This window comes from Argentina silus, assembly GCF_951799395.1.
Source record: "Argentina silus genome assembly, chromosome: 9".
Lineage (NCBI taxonomy): Eukaryota > Metazoa > Chordata > Actinopteri > Argentiniformes > Argentinidae > Argentina > Argentina silus.
The window spans coordinates 18,966,900-18,992,729 of record NC_139663.1 but is presented as its reverse complement, the minus strand read 5'-3'; the positions used below and the strand labels follow the sequence as shown (position 1 = coordinate 18,992,729).

The window sequence follows — 25,830 nt, the reverse complement described above, 5'->3', positions numbered from 1 at the left end:
ACACACAGATTTGCTTCAATCACTCGGAATTCACTCATTCTCTTCTCTCTCTCTGCATTTCTTCTTCCCTCTCTCCTCATATCTCATCCCTCCCTTTCCCCCCCCCTCTTTCTCCCCCTCCTTCTCTCTCTCCAGACTGAGAGGGATGTCAGTGTCCGTCAGAGGGCTGCTGACCTGCTCTATGCCATGTGTGACCGCAGCAACGCCAAGCAGATCGTCGCAGAGATGCTCAGCTACCTTGAGACTGCAGACTATTCCATCAGGGAGGAGATGGTGTGTGTGTGTGTGTGTGTGTGTGTGTGTGTGTGTGTGTGTGTGTGTCTTGTACAACAGTGGTAGGTAGCTGGTGCCGTTCAAGGTTGATGAAGATTACTTTTTTTTATTAATTAATAAAAAATAGATTAATATTTTTTTTATATATATATTAATAATATATTTTATAATTGTATTAATATAGTCATTCATATTCCAATTCACCTAGCTCAGCAATGATAGGCTGTTAACATATCCAGCCTGGGTGCAATCCTTGCTCACACCACCCACCCACCATGGCTTTGCTACAACACAGCCTACAAATCAAAGTTTATAACGTAGGTTCAGGAGGGATGACGAATTGCAGTAATCAAGGTGACGCATTCAATCAACAATCCTGACTGCACCCACTGTATCCATTACAATAATGTACTGCACTGCAGGCGTAGGTCGTCATTTAGTATGACAATAGATGTTTCCATTGTAAGTAATGAAAGTACTCCCGAGTAGTGGTGACTTGAACTTTTATTTTAGCAGATATTTTCTGTGATTGCATTCTGTGCAGCAGAAATACGTTTCGTGGATTTGAAGTTTTCATTTTAGATGTTTACAGTTTTCCCTCAAAATTGAAGGGAAAAACCATTCTCCTCTCGCTTCCTCTACGGACCAGCCTCCTCCTGAGGTATAACTCACCCTCCTGCCCCTGCCTCTCTCAGGTGTTGAAGGTAGCCATCTTGGCCGAGAAGTACGCAGTGGACTACTCCTGGTACGTGGACACCATCCTCAACCTCATCCGCATCGCCGGCGACTACGTCAGTGAGGAGGTGTGGTACCGCGTCATCCAGATCGTCATCAACCGCGACGACGTGCAGGGCTACGCTGCCAAGACGGTCTTCGAGGTAGGATTTCCCCCGATGCTGAGAAACAGGAATCGTGACGTGCTTCAAAGAATGACCTAACCGGAGAACTTTCCTGTTTCTAAGTTTTACTGTTCGGGTTATGAGGACAGAAGGAATGTTAGAATGAGTAGAAGTCTTAAAACATGTTCAATTTGCACTTTTCAAGGTAGTACAACAAATTAACCTTTAACTGTGTATTTTGACAGGGACAGTATTTTGCCACAATCTGAAGCAATACCCATGCAGCTGATACTGTACATGGTTGGGACCAGTGTTGAGGACAAGCACTAAATTGACGTTTTTACAAAAGATTACAGCTATCATTGCTTCCTCGTAGTTTTGTAGATGGTGTACTGCAAGCCCAACCAGTTGTTTGATACCAGTTGTATCTGTGTTGACAGAGACCCAAATCAGTCCAAACTGACATCTCCAGTCATAATAACAATTTACGGTTCTGCCTCCCTCCTCTGTAGGCCTTGCAGGCCCCAGCATGTCACGAGAACATGGTAAAGGTGGGAGGGTACATCCTGGGAGAGTTTGGAAACCTCATCGCTGGGGACCCGCGCTCCAGGTGAGTGGGCCTTGCCAACAATAACCACAACCAAAAAGCACACAAAACCCAAGTCTGATATCTGCTGTTGTTTCCCGGGCTAATTTTCTTTTTCTTTTTTTTCCTCTCTCTCTTTCCCTCAATCCCCCATGCTTTTCTTTTCCTTTCTTTCTCCTCCTCTCCTCAGTCCTCTGGTCCAGTTCAATCTGCTCCACTCCAAGTTCCACCTGTGTTCGGTGCCCACGCGAGCCCTGCTGCTCTCCGCCTACATCAAGTTCATCAACCTGTTCCCCGAGACCAAGAGCACCATCCAGGAGGTGCTGCGCTCCGACAGCCAGATACGCAACTCGGACGTGGAGCTACAGCAGCGGGCTGTGGAGTACCTCAAGCTTTCCTCCATTGCCAGCACCGACGTCCTGGTGAGAGGACAGACCTGTTACTCGGTCAACACTGTAACTGCAGTCGTAGCCTGGTCAACACTGTAACTGTAGTCCTAGCCAGGTCAACACTGTAACTGTAGTCCTAGCCTGGTCAACACTGTAACTGTAGTCCTAGCCTGGTCAACACTGTAACTGTAGTCCTAGCCTGGTCAACACTGTAACTGTAGTCCTAGCCTGGTCAACACTGTAACTGTAGTCCTAGCCTGGTCAACACTGTACTGCAGTCCTAGCCTGGTCAACACTGTAACTGTAGTCATAGCCTGGTCAACACTGTAACTGCAGTCATAGCCTGGTCAACACTGTAACTGCAGTCATAGCCTGGTCAACACTGTAACTGCAGTCATAGCCTGGTCAACACTGTAACTGTAGTCATAGCCTGGTCAACACTGTAACTGTAGTCGTAGCCTGGTCAACACTGTAACTGCAGTCATAGCCTGGTCAACACTGTAACTGTAGTCCTAGCCTGGTCAACACTGTAACTGTAGTCCTAGCCTGGTCAACACTGTAACTGTAGTCATAGCCTGGTCAACACTGTAACTGTAGTCATAGCCTGGTCAACACTAACTGCAGTCCTAGCCTGGTCAACACTAACTGTAGTCCTAGCCTGGTCAACACTGTAACTGCAGTCCTAGCCAGGTCAACACTGTAACTACATTTATACGTAAGTAAAGTGACATGGGAGAATTTGAGGAGATTGAACACCAGACGGGTGTTGTGGATGAACTGCAGAGGTCTGATGGTGAAGGAGGGGAGCCCGGCCAGAAGTGAGTTGCAGTAGTCTAGGTGGGAGATGACAAGTGCCTGGATCAGGAGTTGCGCTGCTTCTCTCGTGAGGAATGGGCGTATCCTTCTAATGTTGTAGAGGAAGAATCTACAGGAGCGGGCTATCGCTGATCGCTGTGATGTTAGCCGCACAGGAGCGTTGGTTGTCTAGGATCACCCCAAGATCCTTTGCTGTCTGGGAGTGGGATACAGTGGAGTTCTCCTCCTTGATGGAGAATTCTTGGAGAGGGCAGGCTTCCCCAGGAAGGAAGAGCAGCTCTGGGGAGTAGTTCCTCATACCACTGCTATGTGAGGAAATTACACAGCCAAGAGATTTGGAGAAAACAAGCGTCCTAGGACAGAGCTCTGGGGACACCAATGGTGAGGGTGCGTGATGTGGACAGCGACCCTCTCCACATTACCTGGTATGAGCGATTGGCTAGGTAGGATACAGACCAGGAGAATTGCAGAGCCTGAGATGCCCAGCTCTGAGAGGGTGGAGAGAAGGATCTGGTGGTTATTTTAGATAACAATGAAAGAAGGGACACCGGTCTGTAGTTTTGGACAACAGATGAGTCAAGTGAGGGCTTCATTAGAAGAGGTTTGACGCTGGCTGTCTTAAAGGCAGCCAGGACAGAGCCTGTGGTCAGGGAGGAATTGATGTGGATGGTAAGGAAAGGAAAGGATGTCATTATAGCAAGAGGTTGAGTGAAAGAGCTGCTAATGTCATCAACCTTCTTTACAAAATAGGTGACTAAGTCATCTGCAGAGAGGGAGGGGGAGGTGGAGTGAGGGGAATGTGGCAAACAGTTTCCTTGGGTCAGAGGCAGATGATGGAATTTTAGAATGGTAGAATGAAGCTGTGGCAGCAGTCACAGGAGAACTTCGGGAGGAGGGAGTGATAAGAGGCTAGGTTGTCAAGATGGTCACTTTTCCTCCGTTTCCTCTCAGCTGCTAGAAGGCCTTTTCTACTAGTTCGCAGGGATTCAGACAGCCATGGAGGAGAGGATGGTGCTGGCCTAGAGGAGAGTGGACAGAGATAGTCAAAAGATGGAGAGAGAGTGGATATGAGGATGGAGGAGGCAGCATCAGTAGACAGAAGGGAGAAGGATTCAGGTCAACAACCCTAATCATACTCGTAACCACAATTAGTACCATAACCATCACCATTCAGTCAACACCTGAACCACAGTCATAACTGATTCTGTCAACTGTATTTCTGCAATCGGTAAACAGTTTTACAATCACTCCCTCTCTTCTCTCTCTCTCTCTCTCTCTCCCTCTCCCTCTCTCTCTCTCTTTCTCTCCCTCTCTCTCTCCTTCTGTCTCTCCAGGCTACAGTGCTAGAGGAGATGCCACCCTTCCCTGAGAGGGAGTCATCCATCCTGGCCAAGCTGAAGAAGAAGAAGGGGCCGGGCGCTGTGTCCGTGTCTGAGCTGGAGGATGGGAAGAGAGAGGGAGGAGAACTGAACGGTGGAGCAGACAGGGGCGCCGACACAGGCATTGCTGCTTCTAACGCTGTGAGTAGGGGAGGAAGTGATCCAATAAATCTGTTGTCTTCCCTAAGGTCGCAATTTGTTTGCTTCAATTACAGGACACAACATAATCTTCCAAGATTGGCTCTGACGGGGGTAATAGCAGTTAAAAGAGAGAGCCACAATAATTATTGTCCAAACAACGGATTGCATGTATTGCATGTCCCCGTCTCTTAGTACTCCTGGGGCTTAAATTCATATTTTGATCGCTCAACCTATCAGTCATCGATGCTAGCACCTACCTGAGTAATGTGCAGCAGCCATTTTGTGCCAGGATGCGCTCGGCTTCGTCAGTGGAGAGATGCGTCGTTGTTATGCCAATTATAAGCTGGGGATGGTCAGATGACCATGACAGTGGAGCAGATATAGGCTGAGGGGGGGGAAAGAGTCGTAAGTCTTCATCCTTGCTTGATTCAACAAAAAAACATATAAAACCAATATTTGTTGTTGTTTACTCTCTCTTTCAGTCCACCCCCTCCCCTTCAGCGGACCTGCTCGGCCTTCGTTCGGCCGCTCCCCTTGGCTCATCCGCCCCTGGTGCTGGCAGCCTATTGGTGGACGTGTTCTCAGAGGCGGGTCCCGCCGCTCCCTCTGCTGGTGTGAATGACGACGGCTTTCTGAGGTGAAAGTTCATCCCGTGACCAGAAGTTGTTCACTTGACCGCTGAGCTAGGATCGGCTTATTCTCCTCCTCAGTAACATGAACCATTCGTAGGGCTCTTGGAAATGAGCCTCCTTTACTGTTGTTGTGGTCGCTGTTTGCAAAACTGCAAAACATACTTTCGATCAGCATCTAGGGCCAACTACCTCCCGCTCCTTCTATTGTGGTGTTGTGTTATTTGTGTGTTTGTGCGTTGTTGTTTCTCAGACACATTGTAGTCGAATATTACATTTTAAAAATGCTAATCTACCATTAATCGTGGTCACTGTTTGTGAGGCGTGCTGGTCCTTTTCTGTCTTTCACTTTCTCTGACTCGTTCTTCTCGTTTTCTCTGCGTTTTTTGTGTAATCTTGTCTGTTCTCTTTTTATCTTGCTGTGTATGTGACTGTCTTTCTCTTTTTCTTGCTTTCTCTCTCCTTCCCCTCTCCATTTCCCTTTCTCTGTGTTTTTGTGTGTGTGTGTGTGTGTGTGCGTGTGCGCGCGCTTGGTCTGGCTGTGTGCACTTGATTGTCTGTCTCTCGTCCCCGATTGTGATTGGACATTGGCAGAGATCTGGAACCTCCCACCGAGACCTCTGACTCCCTATTGGTTGAGGGTCCTGGTGACTCGGAGTAAGGGGCCAGTAGTAGACGCCACAGCGTCAACCACAATACTGTACCACAAAATGGCTGATGTACTGTAGTCATGTGTTGCACCCAAACACACATGAACACTTGTTCAGAAGCCATATGGAGGCAGAAACATGTCAACATTATAGTCACTTGTATACGTAGAATATCTTGCGTGGGTTGTTGGTTTATGGAATTGTATGTCCTGTTTTTGTTTGAACGCTAAAATGTCCCACGCTTTTGTTAGTCAGCTTATATTTCACTCTGCTGTCATTTTACTTACGCCGGATCTCGAAATGCTTGTATTAACCACCTCTGCTTTGTTTTCCTTCCCAATTGTCTTTTCATTCTTTCTCACGCCCCACTGCTTTGGCCTCCCTCAAAAACCTCTCTCCATCACTTTTCTACATCTGTCCATTTTTCTGTTCCTCACTTTTCTTCCATCACTTACCCACACTTTTCCTCCCCATTGCCCCACCCCCACCCCCATCCCCCCTTCTTTCCTACGGTCTCTCAGCTCTGCTCCCCCCTCTGTGACTTCTGAGGATGCTGCCCCTCCTCTGCCTGAGTCAGAGGAGCTTCTGAACAAGTAAGAGCCCCCCCCTGCCCACCCCCTGCCGTGCTTAGCTTTGTGTTGGGGGGTCTATCTTGGGCTATAATACAATCCACTGCACTGACGCATTCTATTCTCTCACAACCTGAGCAGTTTGTGTCATTGAGTCTTTTGCTATACCACGACAGTGTTCACATCATACATCATGTTCTCATGATATGGCCAGGGTACGATCAGTTGCAGGTATCAGCTTTTTCTACTCTTACGCTTTTGTAATATTATATTCCATTTTATTTAAAGCGACTAGTAGGTCTAGTAAGTTGCAAGTTCAAGCTTTCTAAAAGCTTCCTACAATTGTGATGACTATGTTTAATTGGTAGTGATCAGGGAATTGGATCCCCTGAAAGAAATATTTCATTTACAAACACTGTTTTGGTTTGGGGCCGGAAAAAAGCGCTTTCTGGAGTGTCCTACCCGACACTCGATTTGCATATAAACATGTTGTCACTGCCTGGGGTGTTCTAGGGGAGGGGCCAGGGGTGTTCTAGGGGAGGGGCCAGGGGTGTTCTAGGGGAGGGGCCAGGGGTGTTCTAGGGGAGTGGACTTGCCTTTCTGTCTGTGGTGGCTACCTCTTCGAATCGTGCGCGCATGCAGAAACTCAACAGCTGAAGTCCAACATGGCATGTCCATTGTTGGGGTTATATTATTAGGGAGGATATTTTGAATGAATTTCGCCGTGGTGGCCAGAGTGGCATATGAACTTACGCCCTGCTCCTTCAAGCTATGTATAAACAAGGGGGCAACACAGCACTACAAAACAACCCAGTGGACCTCCGTCGTCTAAGGAAAGCGGTGACATTGTACGTCCCCAAAAGCAGCTACAGGGTAGCTTGTAGTTGCCATTAAGTTTCTGACAGTAGCGTTGTAGGCGTTGGTGATTTATATCACCATGTCTGTGTACGGAGTGTTAGAATCTGTGTAGTGCCAAGGACTTGTCGTGTGTTGGCGTCGCTCATTGCAATAATGAGTTAACCCAACAAATGCCACTGTATGAATTGAAAGCCTCCCGCAACCTGGATGGATGTCCTGCTGGATCTTTCTTGATGCCATTTCTACCTCCTTTATCTTTTCCTAGTCTACTGAACAAGTACAATACAGCAAGCACAGCCTTTTTCCTAGCTTCTGCATTCTTTGTCTGTATATTCATAAGTGTCTGCACTTTTGCTAAAGCAGCAGATGTGTCCTCTGAGGCTGTTTGTGTGGCAGCAATGATTTCCTTTTGCCCAGAAACATCCTTCATTAGCTCTTAACTGAACTTGTGCACTAAGGTTAGTCTAGGATTGATATGTTTTGATTGCAGAAGCTTGTTGTTCAACCCGGTCCTGTATTCTTATTTTTTAGGGTTAGATATTCTTGACTTGAACTTTGTGAGAAACAAGAAGTGGTTGTAATGCTGTGGCCACCGTTTCCTCCTTATTCTTCAACATTGTTGGTTTACTGTTGAGACGGGGCTCATCTTGGCTCTCTAATCACTGTGGTATATCAGGTAGTCCATGCTCATCAATATACTGTCCCAATAACATTGTCCCAATAACTGTCTCCCTTTCTCAAAAAACAAAACAAAACGACGGAAGTGTTCCCAACGGCTGTTTACCCATTACTTTAGGAAACCAAACCAGCAATGTTAGCAACCCCTTGAAACCATTTTCCAATTACTTTAGGAACAATACACACATCTACTGCCCCTGACCTTCAGCTCAAAAGTCCTGAACCAAATACTTTAGGTCTGTTACCTTTAAACCCTTTAGGACGCGTAGTACAACTATGAACTCCAATACTTCAAAATCAATCCATTTACTTTAGGATTTATACCGTCTCTTCCCAGGACACACTGCTGTACAAATCAAATACACATCTGAAGGCAAGGTGCACACAGCTGCCATCTGCAACCGATCGAATCCTGGATGTCAGAATAATGGTGCTCAGTAGTCAGCTGACGAACACAATGTTTAAAGGAGGAGTGATATTGGGATAGGATGAAAATGCTGTCCCACCCCCCCTCATTCTCCTCTTTCCCTATCCCTTGTTCCCTTCCTCCTCCTCCCCCCAGGTTTGTATGTAAGAACAACGGAGTGCTGTTTGAGAACCAGCTGCTTCAGATCGGGATCAAATCAGAGTACCGCCAGAACCTGGGTGAGTTGTGTATAAAAGTATAAGTTACCGTGCACAGTGTATCATAACCTGGACATGGGACGTTTGGAAATGAGGAAATGTCACCTACATGAGCCATAATGTGTTGTAACTTGTGTTTGTGTGTCGTTCCATAGGGAGGATGTACCTGTTCTACGGCAATAAGACATCCGTGCAGTTTGTCAGCTTCAGCACTACAGTTAGCTGCCCTGGGGAGCTACAGTCTCATATCCTTTAATTGCATGGACTGACTGCACTCTCTCACACACACACACACACACACACACACATACACACACACACATACATACATACATACATACAGAGTGCATGAATACACACCTGCTGTTGCTCTCCTTGACTGATGCTTTCACAACTCAATGTCCAGACCAAACCAGTGGAGCCCCTGGTGGAAGGAGGAGCACAGGTGCAGCAGGTCATCAACATTGAGTGTATTACTGATTTCATTGAGGCTCCGCTGCTCAACATCAAGTTCAGGTACACAATCCCTCACACATACAGGCACAAACACACACACACACACACACACACACACACACACACACACAGTGTATTCACCCCCTGCATTTTGGTGTGTGTGCCTCACAGGTATGGTGGAGCCCTGCAGAACCTCACACTCAAGCTGCCGGTCACCATCAACAAGTTCTTCCAGCCCACTGAGATGCTCTCCCACGACTTCTTTCAGCGCTGGAAACAACTCAGCCAGTGAGTGTTTGTGTGTGTGTGTGTGTGTGTGTGTAGGTGCCTGTGACTGTGCTAATGTTTTGGTTGTTTGTCTTTTTTTGTGTGTGTGTGTGTGTGTGAGAGTGAGTATCTTGAGTATGTCATTGGTATCTCCATTTTGTGATTTTTCTCAGGCCCCAGCAAGAAGCACAAAAGATCTTCAAGGCCAGCCACGGCATGGACACAGAAGTTCTCAAGGCCAAGGTACACATGCGCGCGCACACACACACACACACACACACACACACACACACACACACACACACACACACACACACACACACTCTTATCCATTGTATATCTGAATGTGTTACTCATTGACACCAAGCCTACCTCAACCCTATCTCTCCTTTTTTCTATCTCCCCTTTTTTCTGTCTCCCCTTTTTTCTGTCTCCCTCTCTCTCCAGTTGTTGGGTCTGGGGACAGCTCTGTTGGAGAACGTGGACCCTAACCCAGAAAACTACGTGTGTGCAGGAGTCATCCAGACCAAGGGCCAACAGGTCGGCTGTCTGCTGAGACTGGAGCCCAATGCCACAGCCCAGGTAGACACACACACACACATACACACATACTTAAGTAGACTCAAACACATCATACAGTATGCCATAACTGACCGTATGCACACTAATGGAACCCTGCCCACCACACTGTTCTTTTTAATAAAATGTACACTTGTACACCCACACAGTCAAACAGGAATAGCAAACGCACACAAACACACACAGAGTCCGTCTGTCCTTCTCTGTGCTGCTCTCATCGCATCACTCACTGCTGTCTGTGTCTCTCTGTGTGCTGCTGCAACTCAAGCCTGGCGAGCAGGTAACACACTCATCTGTCCCTGTACTGTCTGTCCCTGTACTGTCTCTCTCTCTCTCTCCCTCCCCTCCCTCTCTCTTTTCTACCTCTCTCTTTATTCCATTTCTCTTTTTCTTACTGTTGAGATCATTTTCGATCCTTCCCAAAATAAATCCACCCCAAAATTTAAAAAATGTAATTCACGCTCCTCTCCCTCTATCCTCCTCCTTTTCTTATCCTCTCTTCATCTCCTTTCTTTTCAAATGTAAGAAATTCTCCTCGTCATTTTCTTTCACTGGCCAAAACCCTAGAAATTGACGAATCTTTTGACATCCCACTCGCACGTATTTCTTGCACATCTCTCTCTCTCTCTCTCTCTTTCTCTCTTTCTCTCTCTCTCTCTCTTTCTTTTAGTGCTGTATTAGACTCCAGGCCAATAATGTGTCATCAGTGTAAAAATCACCCGTGTCTTGTGTTAGGGTTTGATGATCCAATATATATTTGGTGTGTGTGGGCTCCCTCACAAGCGTACATGTATGTGCTTGCGTGTGTGTGTGTGCTTGCTTGTATGTGCCTGTGCGCATGCATGTTAATCCTCCTCTCGCCCTCTCTCCCCACTCAGATGTACAGGCTGACCCTGCGCAGCAGTAAGGACACGGTCTCCCAGCGCCTGTGTGACCTGCTGGCTGAACAGTTCTAGAGCCCCGTCTAGAACCCCTGCGCCCAGACCATCACGTTCTAGAACCCCCAACTGAGACCAGCGTTTCACGTTCCAGATCCTCCCATAGACCCCCCCCCCCCCCCCCCCCGACCTTCCCACTCCCAACAAAGAATCTATGAGTAAAAAACCTAAATAAGGGAAAAAAAGCAGCCGCCACTTACCGCGACGGCTATATTATTGTCATTATTATTGTCACCTTTATGATTCTGATTCCTCTTATTATTACTGTTTATTATTATCATCAGCGCTGCAATTCTTGTTTTAATTGGTGTTTACCTGTGTATGTGGCGTGTCTGCGCGAGTGTGTGTGTGCGTGTGTGCGTGCGCGTGTGTGTGTGTGTGTGTGTGTGTGTGTGTGTGTGTGTGTGTGTGTGTGTATATATTCTAGATACGTGCTGGTGTGTCCTGTTCTTCTCCGTCCTGCCTGTTCAAGCCCAGAGTGCTCCTGTACTTGTGATGACAGCGTGTGCGTGTAAGGGTGGGTGGGTGGGTGTGTGTGTGTGATTGTGTGTCTTGGGGATTGGTAATGGGGGTCTTTTGTTTTGATTCCTCAAAATTTCCGCTAACATTTCAACCGTAGACCATTTCTAGGAGATGTACTGTATAGAAGGACTTCTTCTGAACACACACACACACACACACACACACACACACACACACACACATTCATAACATACACCTGGATCCTTGTGGGCCCACACATGCATGTATATCTCTGTAGGAGGGAGGGGGCAAAACAAAATTACACTAAAGAAATTGGACTACCTTGAGTGGGTCCTACTACATAGTAGTCATCGTTGTCACCCCCCCCCCCCCCCCCCCCTGCTTCCCCAGCCTCTGCTATTTCTCTGCAAGAGCCCATCACTTGTACATAGGTCCAATCAATATTATTCCCGAGATATTCCTTATAGCTAGAATTCAGCACATTCCCAGTCTCTGCCACCTGCTCTATTCCAGTGGGAAATGGCCAGTGCACTTTAGGTGGCTCCAAGAGACTTCCGTAATCCAAGACACACACATTACACCCCTAATCCCCCCACCCCTCGCGTAACGTACTTTATATATAAACTCGAATGATTCCGTACCTGTTCTTGAAATATCAAAAAAAATCATAATTAATGACCCTTTTTTTTTTTATTGATTTGTCTCGTTGTTTGTTTTGATTCTTTGTTTGTTTCGTAGTGGCGTTATTGACGTGTTGGTATGTGGTATCTCTAATGGTGTATTATTGAGGTTTTTTTTTTTTTGACATTCCATTTTGTCAGTTCTGTAGGGCCAGCAGTGTGTGTATCCCTCTGCCAGTAGGATAGATGGGTCAGCTCGAAAGGGATGGAGTGAGAGAGAAGAGGAGTGAAACAGAGTGGCAGGGTAGCTGGTCTGGTTTACAGTGTTGAACAGACAAAAAGGCGTGGCTGGCCGACACTCAAATCGGCGTGAAGTCTATTTACCACTGTCAGAAGTAAGACATAAATGTAGAAGGATTCTGAAGACGTCACAGGAACTGATAGCAGTTTATTTTACAGTTTATTGTACCAACATTTCTGTGGTATCATTGGCTGTGAGCTGGCGTCAGTTGTCGTGACTGCTGATGATGCCTTGTGTTATGCTTCAGAGCATTGAACAGGCCCCTTGGTGGTGTTTTAATGTGTCATGTGTAGTGAAAGGAGGAAGGAGGTGGAGGTCCGCTTGCACATGAAGAGTGCTGCGACGGACACCAAGTATTCTCTTTTTATTCGTTTTTTGTCTTTTCGTCTTTTTTGTGCTGAAAAAGAGGGATGGGCTGGGAGAGGACGCTTCATGTCTCCATTGACTGAAAAAAAAGAAAAAAAGAAAAAAAAAAGATGAGTACCTCAGAAAATACATGCATACACACGCACACACGCACATACCTCCCATGCGGTATTAATTGGGAGAAGATTGTGAGTGTATGTGACACACACACACACACACACACACATCCTAAACAGCACTTACTGTATTTGTGTTAATTCACATTTCAAACAGGTTTAAAAGAGATGGCAATATATTCTCTCTCACACACGCATGTTTGAGTCTTACAGAGCACAAAGACCAACGTGGCAGCAGCCAACTGTCAATCACAACTACAGGGATTGTGTCCATGAGGGTGGGCATAATACGTGTGTGAGTGAGTGTGTGTGTGTGTGTGTGTGTGTATTGGTGTAACCACGTGGAATAAAAACCCTAATGACATTTGATACATGGTCAGATTAGTTCAACACGAGTTACTTCTATGTCTCACAATGGAGCATTTGTGGGACATTGATCATTGTAGTGGAAAGCGTAGCATCATTGTGTGTGCGTGCGTGCGTGCGTGTGCGTCTATGCAGTATCCGCTAGCTAATGCAGCCCCGTGTATCGGTGTTAAACCTGTCAGATACCTGTGTTAGATTAAGATTCACTCTGTACTGAATAATGTGAAAGTAAAACTATGCCATATACTCCACTTACTGTCTGTCCCTTCTTTGTGTGTGGGTGTGACAATAATGTTTTCAGATTGTTGGGTATGAATAGAATAAGTAATTATTTTTAACCTGACCCACACCAAACTGTCCTGTCTGGTATGCTGTGGATTCAGAGCACTGATTTTTGCTTATTCATCTGGAATTTATGATTGTATTACATCATCTATAACCACTATTGTCAAAGTGGGGTACGTGAAATAAATCTGATTTACCTTCCCAAACAGTCCTGTTGAATAGACGTTTGCAGTCTCAGTACCAAAAATAAATGCATGCACCCTATCCAACAGAATAATATTATCACAATGTCTAATATGTAAGGGATAATGTTCATAGAATATCAAATATCGGCTACAAAATAACCGACAGGGGCTACATGACTGTTAAAAGTTTGGGAACCACTGATCTATAACATTTCACTCAAATGAAATGCCCCTCATAGGGTAGGTGCCACTTTCAATTACCCCCATTTAATTTCAACTGAATTGGAATATGTTGCCGGAGGGAGGAGTAGCTCTGGGCCTTCATGTGAAAAGAGGCTCCAGCAACCAGGCTGCAAGGTAAAGTAGCGTTCCGTGATGCGTCCTGGCACAAAATCAAAGCTATGTCCTTGATGTAACATAAAAAAAAGAAAACGCACGGTTAAAAAAACAAGAAAACGCACACCGTAGTTTGGTGTGGTGCAGGCTGGCGGGTGTAACTCAGAAGAAAGAAAGAAAGCCCTTGGCTCAGATGGGAATTATTTATTGGACCAATGCACATTCTTGTACAGATTGATTAATAACTCTTTAATTATTATATAACATTATTATCAAGCAACGTATGTCAGTTGCAAAGTCTGCAATGACGTAATGCAGAACAAGTAACTCATTACGTATTGCAATCGTGGTTCACTGGAGATATGCATGATTGCATTGTGTAGGTACAAATATAACAATGAAGACAGTGTTTTCAATAATGTATGGTTACTGTTTATGCATGAGCGAGAAAGCGACAACGCGGGTTGTGCATGCGGCAATAAAAAGAATGAACGTCATGAGATTACTGGGGTTTTGCACAAATAAATGGTTTTTGTAAACGTCTGTGCAACAATAGCGTCAGGGATAGTTAGCATTCAATCGAAAGGTACGATTCATCACAATAAAATGCCGAGGTCTTCAGGCGAATTGATGATGGTGTAAATAAATGGAGCGTGCGCGCGCGCGTCAGAGTCAGGCACGAGCGCTGATTGGCTGAAAATGACATCACATATGTACTATTCTTAGCTTCTAGAAACGGCATTACCTCATCTTTTTCCTCGCACAGGTATAGACATACAACAACAAATGCTGTTACAGTCGCAGACTGGACGAGGAAAAGGAAGGGAGTAAAGTCGACAGAGCGAGCTGACTAGTTAGACTAGTTGTTTAGCTTGTTTGATCCTATTAGATTCTTCAGGCATTTGCTTTTGAGCTCTTTTGGGTTGATTTGTATCTGGTTATCAGCAAGCAAGTTGATTCGTGCGATATTGCCTGCTGTTTTCGGTTTGGTCAAAATCGTTATTGTAAGTATCTATATAAAACATCTTACATCGTTTTGTAATGTTCTGCTTTTTTTAAATCATAATTGTATGCATGTTTAGCCTACTATTTCGCAAAATGCATGACGCAATAAAAAGAACCTCATTCTGCAACAATTTATCAAATGCGTTTAAATTGCAATTGGTTTTTCGTTTTGTATTTGCAGCCGTATCATAAAGTGCAAAGATATGAATATAGCCTCTAAGCTGTATTATTTGCTATATTTTTTTTATTGCTACTAATTACCTTACTCAATCTTAAAACGAACACACTTCTTTTTTGAAATACAGACACGCAAAAGACAGATGGTGTTCTACAGAGAAAAGGGGAACGAGCGACCACCGCTGTCGCTCATTCTACCGCATCTTTACCTGGGCGCAGAGACTGATGTTACGCAGGTTGCTAATACTTTTCATGCGACTATATGTGACCATTCACCGAAAATACACCTCTTTGCACTGACGGTTATCATCCTCTGTCTGACGGTTATCTTCCTCTGTATCCCCCTCCCCTCTTCCTGGACACAGGATTGCCTCACCACCCGTGGGATCTCCTACGTGCTTAGCGTGAGTCGCTGCTGCCCGCAGCCTACGTTCCTGCCGTGCTCTCAGTACCTCCGCATCCCCATCGACGACTCCCTCCGGGATGACCTGCTACCATGGATTCCGGAGGCACTGCGCTTTATCGGTAAAGATCGGGCCGGGTTCCCGCCGCTGTATGCGGTTTACATCTGAAGACAATTAATCAAATACAATGTACCACTAAATGCTGCATAGCTGTAAAGTCTTGCGGCGGGACTTGAAAATAGTCCATGCACACAGGCGGCTTGACTGAAGTAAACGCGAATACATCAGTTCGGTTGAAGCCTTTTCTGCTTGTCTATCTTATCTAATCTAATCATATCTGATTATGTCTCGATTTGAAGTGGTCTTCAGTGCAGAGTAACGCTCACTAGTCATTGGGATCTCTGTCGTTTGCGTCCTGTGCAACATTTCATGCAGTGTGTTTTTCGAATGTGAATAATAATGCATTTAATTCTCTCTCTCTCTCTCTCTCTCTCTCTCTCTCTCTCTCTCTCTCTCTCTCTCTCTCTCTCTCTCAGATGGGGCCATGTCATCTGGCAGCTCTGTTCTAGTTCATTGTGCTGCAGGAATATCTCGCTCCCCTGCCCTGGCAGTGGCCTACATCATGTATCACCAGGGGATGGACCTTGACCATGCCTACAGGTGTGTGTGTGTGTGTGTGTGTGTGTGTGTGTGTGTGTGTGTGTGCTACTTTATAGCATTTGACATTATTGGGTAGTTTTTGGTGTAGTTAGTTACTTTCCTTAAGCTTTGCTGTAGTTGGCTACAGTCAGTGTGTGTGTGTGTGTGTGTGTGTGTGTGTGTGTGTGTGTGTGTGTGTGTGTGTGTGTGTGCGTGCGTGCGTGCGTGCGTGCGTGCGTGCGTGCGTGCGTGCGTGCGTGCAATGCAATGCAATGCAATGCAATGCAATGCAATGCGTATCAAGAGTTAAACTAAACTAACCTAACTTGTCTGTTCCTCACTTTCAGGTTTGTCAAAGAACGCAGGCCCACAATTTCCCCAAACTTTAACTTCTTGGGTCAGCTACAGCAGTTCCAGGGCACCCTCACTCAGAAAACCACTAACAGCAACTCCCCTATCCAGCCAATCAACTCACTGGGCACATGCCTGCCGTCAGCCAATGAAAACATCAGCCACAGTTCCACTGTACCCTTGTCAGCCAATCAGAGCACAATTCAGGACAACAGTTTTGTTACCAAGGACTTTTCAGAGGTTGATGAAGTTTGCAGTGATAATTCAAACTATAACACAGAGAGTGTAGAGCAGAGATACTCATATTCCGGTGAAATTGTAACTCCAGCTCAGTCAGAGAACTCTCAAGACCAGAGGAGCACATCACAACTGACACTGTCACTTTCCAGCAAACTCAGGACTCTCACTCTCACGCTCAACCAAAACCATAACGAGACACCATGCAAAGCTACAACCCCCAACACCAATGAACCATCTAAATCAATGCTAAAGCCCACTCAACTACAAATCCCATCAGGCTTTGCGTCTCTCTCTGAGAAACGCAAGAGCCTCACCCTGTCTCTGTCCCCAGTGGGTGCAATCACCCGGAGTCATCACCAGGGGGCCTCAAAGAGCAACAATAGCAACAGTGCTATCCACCAGTTGATGCACATCAGCTCTTCCAACAGCGTCCACCGGAGGGAGACAGGAGCCATCAGTGGTACCAAGAGGCATTGTAGAAAGCCTTCAGCAGGGGCCAAGTCCTCCTCTCAGTCAGATAAACAGAAAAGAGAGGAGAGCATGTCTCGCAACAAGACAGATGGGCCCAATTGCAGCCCCTCCCAAACCCAGGCAAAGGTAGAGAAAGATGGAAGGACCCCGGGAAAGGGAGAACCCATCCGCCTTAAGAGTGTGGAGAAGGGAAGGCTTAACCAAGCTCCAAAGCCAGAGAAGGACCACAGCAGTGGAAAGGCTGAAGGAGAGACTGGGAGCCAGTGCAGTTACATTGAGAGCCAGCATAATATTGTAGTTCACCAGCAGGTGGAGCCAGATACTAAGATAGCTGCCTCTGCTGTGGAGGCTGAGGAGGAGGGCCTCCTATCACCTCTCAACCTGACTATGAACAAGCTGCTGGGCTGGGGGGAGAGAATGCTGCTGGGAGTGCTGCTGGGCCCACGGTTTAAAGTGGGACAGGCTGCTCTGCCATACAGGTGCTGATGGGGGAAGAGACCATGGAAAAATGTGTGTGTGTGTGTGTGTGTGTGTGAGTGAGAGAGTAACTGAAGAACTGAAATGCATGTATAATATGTCTGTCTATGACATGTTCGCAGAGGTCTGAAGGAATACTTTGTCTTATAAATGCCTATTTATTGTTGACATTTGAAAGCACTAATGCATATGTTTAAAGACTTGATCATCTTGATTCTTATTTATTGATTGACAGGAGTCAAGTGATTAGTTTATTGTTGTTATTTATAAAATGAATATTTTGAGGATGGTATTTTGGCACTGGCTTGTAATGAGATCACAGTGTTCATTAAAGGTTACATATTTCAGCTTCTTTTATTGTATGCTTTTCACTGCATTATTGACTCTGGTGCAGTGCTGCCCCCGTTAGCGGTCATTTTACATTATTGAAACAGAGCACAGAAATCTGGAATGTCTAGGATATTAAAATAAATATTAATTTACATAATTGAAATTATAAGCTATTTATTTTCAAGAGAGACTTTTCTTCTTTAGACGACTCTCAAGAAGAAAATAAATGATTCATAATCAAGCCTGATGATAGGCCTAGGCTTCCATTTTATATTTGACCCCTTCAAAACCATGAACAAGTTCCTCATAAACCATTTAATGTATAGCACGTACAATACATAATCATCAGGTTAAATCTGAATATGACATGATTGACATGAACAAATAATATTATCAGACAGTTTGTGTCTTAATAAATAATGTAATAAACATATTAGAATGCTTTATGCTTAACAACTGCATCAATACATGTGAAAGAATATTAAGTGTGACTCAATGAAAGTTGGGTGGAAAACACTCAGCAGAGTCCCTAGTAACGGTGTATGAGCAACACGCCCATAAATAAATGACTCATGTCCGGTTAAGGGGAGGGGAGAATGATTGATTGAGTCCCCAAGTGTATTTCTTTTTTTCTTCTTTTTTTTTTGTACATAGGCCTATTCTAGTTAGTAGAACTATAGGATTGATTGACAGGATGATTGCTCATACACCGTTACTGACAAAGAGATTAATCGAGAAACGTTAGAATCCACACACATGTGGAAATTTGCCTTTGGTCTCACAGTGGCATACACAGCCTAGCTTGTTAGAACCAGACTGATCGTAGGAATGGTGAAGGCAACAATAAGGCTGGTTCCATCAGGCTAATAACCTAACCTTAACCCTAACACCAAAAAACGTCAGGAAAACTTCAAAATATCAAATTACATATAGAAGGCTTTTATTTTTAGGCTACTTACTTGAAAGAAGGTAAGGCAAAGATGAGGCAAAAATGCAGTTGTGTGATAAGACATTCAAGGCCGAAAATCAAATGACAATCAAATGTGCCAAATGAGGCTATAGACCAGCTATAGACCCATGTTGTTTTTAAAGTAGGTTGGGCCTGTAGGCTTAGTCCTCTGTTATGTCATTATATTAGTAATCACACCCGCCCTACTGTAAAATCTCCCATAAACAAATGCCTCAAGGCCAAATAAGGAAGTGGGCACAAGGTGCGAATGGTCTGTTTATTCATTTGCGATTAAAATAAAAGGTCTCGACGAATCTGCTGTACCTGTGCTGATAGAAAAACGTATTGTAAAATTGCAACCTTTTTTTTTCTTCATTTCAACCTCTGCAGAAGTTGAAAGATGCGTGCGAATTAAAGGCTACAATGCATTGGCTACAATGAGGAAACGGGTATGTCAAACACGCCCACTCGTAGACCACGCATTGGGGCTGCGTTTGAATTTCCCAGTAATGTAACTTTTCTTCCTCGCTGCCTTTGGTGTCCCGGAAGTTTGTTGAATGAAACATGTATTTATAAATCAGTAAACTTTGTCTTTGTCACAGTTCGGTGCCATTGGAGTGAAAGATACTCAAATTAATTTTAGCACACATTTTTCCTCGTGACTTTTCCTCCCATCCTTGCCTTGACGGAAAATTAACAAAGTAAGGAAAACATGTTTACCTCCTTACGAATCCGAACGCACCCCAGATTTCGAGAAACCCCTGGCAGAGAAAAAACGTTGCCTTGGGGCGATGAATAAAGAAGTTACTTAAGACGAAGAAAGAATGAAGAAATCGTCAAGAGCAAGTTAACCAGACTCCACGAAGTTGTCTTTGTCTGCATGCAGAGATAATTAGCTGGATCAGTATAGTGATAATTAATGTTAATCGAAGTAGCCTAAGAAAATCGGTTTTTATTTGACGAAGTAGGTTAACCTAATTTGTTTTACTGGAGTCAAAAAGTTGGCATAGATAGCCTAATTTCGGTACTCAAGGCGGGTGCGGAAGGCTTTTTCTTCGGACAAAAATGATGAGACAGGCCTCTACGTCTTCCGATTGTAACATAATTAGGCCCATATGGCTACATTGCTGCTATTTTACCGGTTTATGTAGCGAGATAGGAGTGTTATAAATTAGGAAAAATCTGTGATACAAAACTCTACACGGGATTCAATTCACTGTAGCTATTGTTACAGTGGATAGTTTGGGAAAGTAAGGGTACAAGCTAAAGTTACAGTGAATGCAGACCGACTTAACACTGAATATTAACGGAAATAATATCAAGACCCTAACCCTAACTATTTGGTGTTACATTTGAGACACATGTCGATAACCTACGGTGGGATATGTAGCCTGTGATCAAGGTTAAAACAAACGGACTACGTTCTTTTACGCCTTTTTTCCCAACCCGGTTTCAAACTGTTTTGAAGTTGTCCATTTCTACCTTCTGGCCTACTGACGAAAACACACTTCATCATTCGCTTATTACGTTTTTAAAAGGGCAGCCAAATATTTTATCGACCATGTCTGCCGAAGAGGAGAGATTCAAACTCGTTGTCGTGGGCGGAGGCGGTGTGGGCAAAAGCGCATTGACGATACAATTCATTCAGGTGAGTGCGAATTTATAAATGTATACATTGTTAGTATAGGCGAATTGGTTTCAGTGTGTGCCATTTCCTTATCTAATAGTGAAGGCTATATTTTCTGATATTCTTGTGCATAATAGCTTATATAGCATATATATATATATATATATATATATATATATATATATATATATATCAAATGCACTAAATTATATGGCAGTGAACTATAGCATTCACTTCTTAGCCCCCAAATAAGTTCATTGTCGTCTATATGGATGATCCCACACACACGCACGCACTCTCTCTATCTTTCTCTCTTGTTTTAAACGTTGCATTCCCATCTCTTCCACAGTCCTACTTTGTATCAGACTATGACCCCACCATTGAGGACTCCTACACCAAAATCTGCACAGTGGATGGGAAAGAGACACGGTTAGACAGTAAGTATTACTCGATGGTTGTCAACATTGCCGTTTTCTGATACTAAGGGAAAATTAGTACATAGGAGTGCCAGTTTGCAAGGCCAAGCCTGCGTAATGCCTCTGATCTGCCCTGTCATGACTTGTCATGCAGTTGGCATAATGTTGTTGCTCTAAGCCAAGGTGTAGTCTTGTATGCCAAAATCATATTGTGTCTCCATTCGTGTTCATATTTAAGCAACCCTATCTTTAGGAGCCTGTATCTTTAGGAAACTGTCCCTCAGTCTCACATCTGCTGAATTTCCTTCATCCCCCCCCTGAATTTGTTGCAGTATGTTTGTGCTGTATGCACATCTTTGTGCGAGGTCTATACTGTTCATCTGAGTCTTTGTGTGGGTGGGTGTCAGTCTTGGACACTGCAGGTCAGGAGGAGTTTGGGGCAATGAGGGAGCAGTACATGCGCTCAGGAGAAGGGTTCTTGCTGGTTTTTGCCCTGAATGACAATGGCAGGTAAGAAACTGAAAACACTTTTGTTTGTGTGGTGTGTGTGTGTGGTGTGTAGTCTCGTTCACCCAAATGAGCAAAAGGTCTGGTGAACCAACGCGTTAAACGTGACCTTCATTAAGTCAATAAAGAGTGTAGAAAACGGACGGCGCATAGCCATTGGCTTTACGCCACATCAGTCATCTCCCACAGCACTTCCCACCGGTGCTTGCACATTGCACATTTCTGATCTGGAGCTACGCTTGCAGCCGTGTGATTCACTGAAATCAAATAATAACAAATACTTTACTAAATTCACTCCCACTAAGGCCAGGTTTGAGTCGTTGTTATTCCAGGCTTATATGTGCTATGTGCAATAGCCTGGGGACAAGGTTGGGTGAATGAAGGTACAAAGGTGTGTTCACTCACGGTAGCTTTGTCAGCTGGGATGTCTGTGGGAATGGATGGTCTGATGGTTGTTGGCTCACTCTAACTAGAAGAAGTGAAACTGTAATTAACACTCTGATCTTAAACAGTGCTTCATATGTATTTATATACACTTGTGTTAATGTATTAACATGCCTGTGCTGTTAAGTCCAGCAGCCCACTCCTTCAATTACTGTTGATGCAATAAATTGTATTTCAATAAGTTGTGCACCTCTCTTGTAAATCCATGGAGGAGATTGAATGAATGCTCACTTCATGCAGAAGGTAGAGAAGTGAAATTCAGCATAAGCACTTAATACAATAGACCTGTTCAAACTGAAGAAACATGTATTTACTCCAATGAGAGCGCCCTTTTGTCTTCTATTTTTTGGCTTCCACTCACAAAGACCTCCCAAAATTGTCAAGGTGTCATTATATCAGTATCTAGAGGGTAACTTGAACTAAATTCATCCTATTCCATGAAACAAGCCTTCCCAGAGCATCATACTGATTATGGTCAGTCCCTTTATGTTTTTCCTACTTTTCTTCTTCCCCAGTTACAACGAGATCCACAAATTCCACACACAGATTCTGAGGGTGAAAGATCGGGACGACTTCCCCATGGTCCTAGTTGGGAACAAGGCCGACTTGGACCAGCAGAGAGCGGTACTCCCATTTGGCACTACTTTAATTTCACTGTCATCCCAGAATTACCTCAGCTGGACATTTAGCCTCTTTGCCAGTGGGTTTCTGTTTTAGCCAACCAAACAACAACATGGTAAAGGAGTTTGCTTAAGCTGATACAGACAGACCGGTACCCAGTCTAGCTGTTCAGCTACTGACATCCAATGAATGGTAAAACTAACCAAATCTAATGTAGCATTGCTACATTTGTTCACCCAAATGCTAGAGATAAGACAATTTTAGTAAAATGTTTCAATATAAACACAACTGCTAAAGCTACAATGCTAATATTGATGTCAATGCACACAATTCTGATGCAATTGATAATGCTTGACATAAATGCGTATGACAGCTTTGATGGAAACATTAATGCTAACAGCAGTGTTAATTGTATGCTTTGAGTTTCTCAACACCGAGAGTGATTCCTGTGACATTCATGAGCCCTTTTAATAACCTGTACAAGCGTCTGTAGCGGGGGGTGCTTCTGTGAACTACATGCGCTGAGACACCTTGCCTGAGACCTGAGGTTCTGTGAGCTCATTTTCATTATGGCTCTGACTACTTCTCTGCAGGCTAATGAGGTTTTGTGGTGTGCAGACAACCCAAGTTTGATACACAGTCAGACAGGTGAAAGCCGAGGAACGTGAAACCAATGATTCCCCCACATAACTCATACAAACAAACCAGTCACATCAGCGGTCACTCCCAAGTATGATGACACCATTTAAATAGTACTTGTGTATTTATTTTAATCAAAACCATTCTGGGAAGAGGAAGAGCAAAGCATGCAAATCCAGGTGCCAGAAATAGTCTCTGTTCTCACTTTTAAAAGTGGTTCCTTATATGATTGGGACCTAGTTTAAGAGGTTATAGAAACCTAACTATTTCAATAGCTTAGGCTTCCTCTCCTTGTGTCCCTTCATCTGTGGTGACAGGAGAAAAAAACTGGACGGGTGAAATCGGAAAGCTGGCAGGCATCTGTATTTATATTACCCCAGACTAAGTAAATGTAATTCCTTAGTCTGGGGTATAGACTTTTGCGTTCCCTAAATTAAGGTATTTTGTGTGATTAAAATGGTTAACCAAGCAGCTAGCTTGACTGCCTCAAACATTTATGTTAACATTGTTGCTAATGGAAATGTTAATATAGATATATGGCACTAGCTCACTGTTGCTGTTTTAGGCAAAACGCAGAAGATGATTGTTTCTTGTCAATGTACGTGATCTGTTTTACGAAATGGTATCACTTATCTGTTTTTCTTGTTTCCCCAACTTGATAGCTAGAGCTTTGTTTTTGTTACATACCAACTGTAGAGCATTTTAGGTTGGCAGTTGCCGTCAAATGTTTCAGTCACAGAGAGAGAACAGGACCAAGAAGAATGAGGAAAAAAAGGGCAGAACAATTGCTTCCATTCTTTTCTTAACTACGTCCCATGCGTACCTCCAAACCTCTTCCCAAGTCCCCAATCCACCAGGCTCTGGGTTAACATTTGCCCCCGGAGGTGGAATAGCACCAGTCTGAGGCTTTACCCCAAGTGCTTGGGTTTAACCTTGTAGTGGAAACGTGTTATGATGGTTATTTGTGTGGAAATGTTGCATAGTGCATCTTAAACATCAGTGTAACTCTCTCCATCCTGCTTGCAGATCTCCAGAGAAGAGGCCCAGGCATTTGCCAGAGAGAACAGGATCCACTACATGGAGGCCTCCGCTAAGAATCGCTACAACGTGGATGAGGCTTTCCTGGAGGTTGTGCGAGCTATAAGGTAATTTCAAGCTATCATTAAGTTTACAGTGCGCTATGAGGCTGTTGAATAAATCATTGTTTACATTTATGGCCAGATGATAATAGTTGGCAACCAGCGGCCAGTTTTGTAGCGTTTTTATAACAAATTGGGATTCAAGGGTTCTCCTCCTTGAAGTAACTCATGCCCTCTCTCTCTCTCTCTCACACACACACACACACACACAGAAAGTTTCAAGAGACAGAGAGTCCCCCTCTCCCTGCTAACCACTCAGGGAAACAGAAGAGTGGTGGCTGCCCCTGCACCCTCCTCTAACTGCCCTCTCTCTCCACGCGACATTGTGGCCATGGAGACCAAACCCCTACCCTACCACTGACATGCTTGACACCTTGCGAATCTGTCTGGCTTACATGAAGGAAAATGGATGATATCAGATGAGCGTGGCAGGGGAGAGATTGGGGTATATATGTAAAGATGCAGAATGTGCAAGATGGGGGTTTGGGTAGATGGGTATGTGTGTTCTAGGTAGGGGGGGGGGGGGTGTTTTATTTACAGAAGGGTCCAACGATGGGCAAAGTGGTGCAGTGTAACATTTTTTGTTTTCTTTTTTTAAATGTACATCTTCAGACATTTAAGATGTTTTTATAGATTTTGTGTATTTCAGGTTGTCATTTTCCAAAGCAAGGATGTAAAGGGAAGAGGCCTACAACAGGCTGTAGAGGAAGGGAGAGATGGAGAGATGAGGCAATGTTAGGGTAGTAGATCTCACCATGTCTATGGATCTCACAATTACCATCAGTGTTTAGCTGATATGATTCGTTTCTATAGCCAGTCATTTTGAAACCGGACGGTGCAGTCATTCTAACCTAAAACAAAAGAGGAAGAAAGACCAGTCAAACTATGATGATACATGACATTCCTTCACCTCATTAATACAGCCTGAGGGAGCAAAAGAAAAGGTGACAGATTGAGAGAGGGTGTTCCAAACACTGGTACCTGTCAGCAGTGTAGTATTCATGGCCACAGATTATGCTTGCACAACTTACATTTATGGACTGGTAGGAAAAAGTAGTTTGACACTAAAGTGCTATTCTTTTAAAGTGTTTTTTTGGGAATGGGGGAGTGGGTTACAGTGGACATTGAGTGTGTCCACTGTGTCCAGGTACTTTTGTCTATGCATATACAGGTATAAGCCTGCTTATTTCTATTTTATGCCATTTGCAATGTTTTAGTCACACACCGCTAACAATCATGCATGGATTAAGTAGTGTTTACTTTGAATGGATAAATTAAATGAAGACCTGTATGAGGAGTTGATTGGCATCGCAGGCAGGGGGGCACCACTCAGAAATGCTGCCCACCACAAATATTTACATCAGCTGTGAGACTGAACTGCTTTGCCCCAACTGTCTTACAATGCATTGGTGTTGTGAGCAGCACAGCTAGGTGAGAGACATAGTGCTCCCATAAGTATTGGAAAGAGGAAGCATTTTGTCATCTTTTAGCTCTACACTCCAACAGTTTGAAATCAAACAATTACTATGAGGTTAAAGATATTCCGAGCATAAATTCAATGTTTTATTTTTTCAGATTGGTTTCACCATTTAGAAATTACAACCCTTTGCTATTGGTGTCTGTCAACATGAGGACCAAAGAGATGTCAAGGAATCCATTATGAGG

The 25,830-nt window shown here is 44.3% G+C and overlaps 3 protein-coding genes and 1 long non-coding RNA gene across 8 annotated transcripts in view; 3 read left to right on the top strand and 1 right to left on the bottom strand.

Annotated features, from left to right (window-relative positions):
- Positions 1 to 13,174, top strand: part of ap2a1 (adaptor related protein complex 2 subunit alpha 1) — a 21,230-nt gene extending 8,056 nt beyond the window's left edge. For 2 of the 3 annotated variants that reach the window (XM_083677122.1, XM_083677121.1), the window contains 14 exons: positions 136 to 273; positions 969 to 1,151; positions 1,625 to 1,722; positions 1,889 to 2,120; positions 4,238 to 4,423; positions 4,906 to 5,060; positions 6,224 to 6,295; positions 8,370 to 8,452; positions 8,587 to 8,677; positions 8,825 to 8,947; positions 9,059 to 9,175; positions 9,328 to 9,397; positions 9,602 to 9,736; positions 10,612 to 13,174. In XM_083677122.1, coding sequence (XP_083533248.1) covers positions 136 to 273; positions 969 to 1,151; positions 1,625 to 1,722; positions 1,889 to 2,120; positions 4,238 to 4,423; positions 4,906 to 5,060; positions 6,224 to 6,295; positions 8,370 to 8,452; positions 8,587 to 8,677; positions 8,825 to 8,947; positions 9,059 to 9,175; positions 9,328 to 9,397; positions 9,602 to 9,736; positions 10,612 to 10,689 — 1,761 coding nt within the window. In that variant the 3' untranslated portion in view covers positions 10,690 to 13,174. The remainder of the gene's footprint in view (positions 1 to 135; positions 274 to 968; positions 1,152 to 1,624; positions 1,723 to 1,888; positions 2,121 to 4,237; positions 4,424 to 4,905; positions 5,061 to 6,223; positions 6,296 to 8,369; positions 8,453 to 8,586; positions 8,678 to 8,824; positions 8,948 to 9,058; positions 9,176 to 9,327; positions 9,398 to 9,601; positions 9,737 to 10,611) is intronic. The other variant, XM_083677123.1, reaches the window with a different exon arrangement.
- LOC310809742 lies at positions 12,381 to 25,018 on the bottom strand. The gene is made up of 3 exons (XR_014554409.1): positions 24,920 to 25,018; positions 21,728 to 21,791; positions 12,381 to 12,520 (listed from the first exon to the last, which is right to left on the bottom strand). It is a non-coding gene; the product is annotated as an uncharacterized lncRNA (long non-coding RNA).
- LOC310809713 (uncharacterized protein) lies at positions 14,602 to 17,814 on the top strand. The gene is made up of 5 exons (XM_083677126.1): positions 14,602 to 14,733; positions 15,040 to 15,147; positions 15,277 to 15,436; positions 15,852 to 15,975; positions 16,302 to 17,814. The coding sequence occupies exons 2-5, from the start codon at positions 15,055 to 15,057 to the stop codon at positions 17,500 to 17,502; spliced, it is 1,578 nt and encodes a 525-aa protein (XP_083533252.1). The 5' UTR covers positions 14,602 to 14,733; positions 15,040 to 15,054; the 3' UTR covers positions 17,503 to 17,814.
- Positions 19,597 to 25,830, top strand: rras (RAS related). Of its 3 annotated transcripts, XM_083677163.1 has the most exons (7): positions 19,597 to 19,736; positions 20,311 to 20,420; positions 20,749 to 20,836; positions 21,223 to 21,325; positions 22,282 to 22,390; positions 24,053 to 24,171; positions 24,378 to 24,926. In XM_083677163.1, the coding sequence occupies exons 2-7, from the start codon at positions 20,334 to 20,336 to the stop codon at positions 24,463 to 24,465; spliced, it is 594 nt and encodes a 197-aa protein (XP_083533289.1). In that variant the 5' UTR covers positions 19,597 to 19,736; positions 20,311 to 20,333; the 3' UTR covers positions 24,466 to 24,926. The 3 variants fall into 3 exon arrangements, with proteins under 3 accessions (XP_083533289.1, XP_083533290.1, XP_083533288.1); XM_083677164.1 differs by lacking the exon at positions 24,378 to 24,926 and adding an exon at positions 25,741 to 25,830 and having other exon boundaries at positions 19,597 to 20,420; XM_083677162.1 differs by having other exon boundaries at positions 19,597 to 20,420.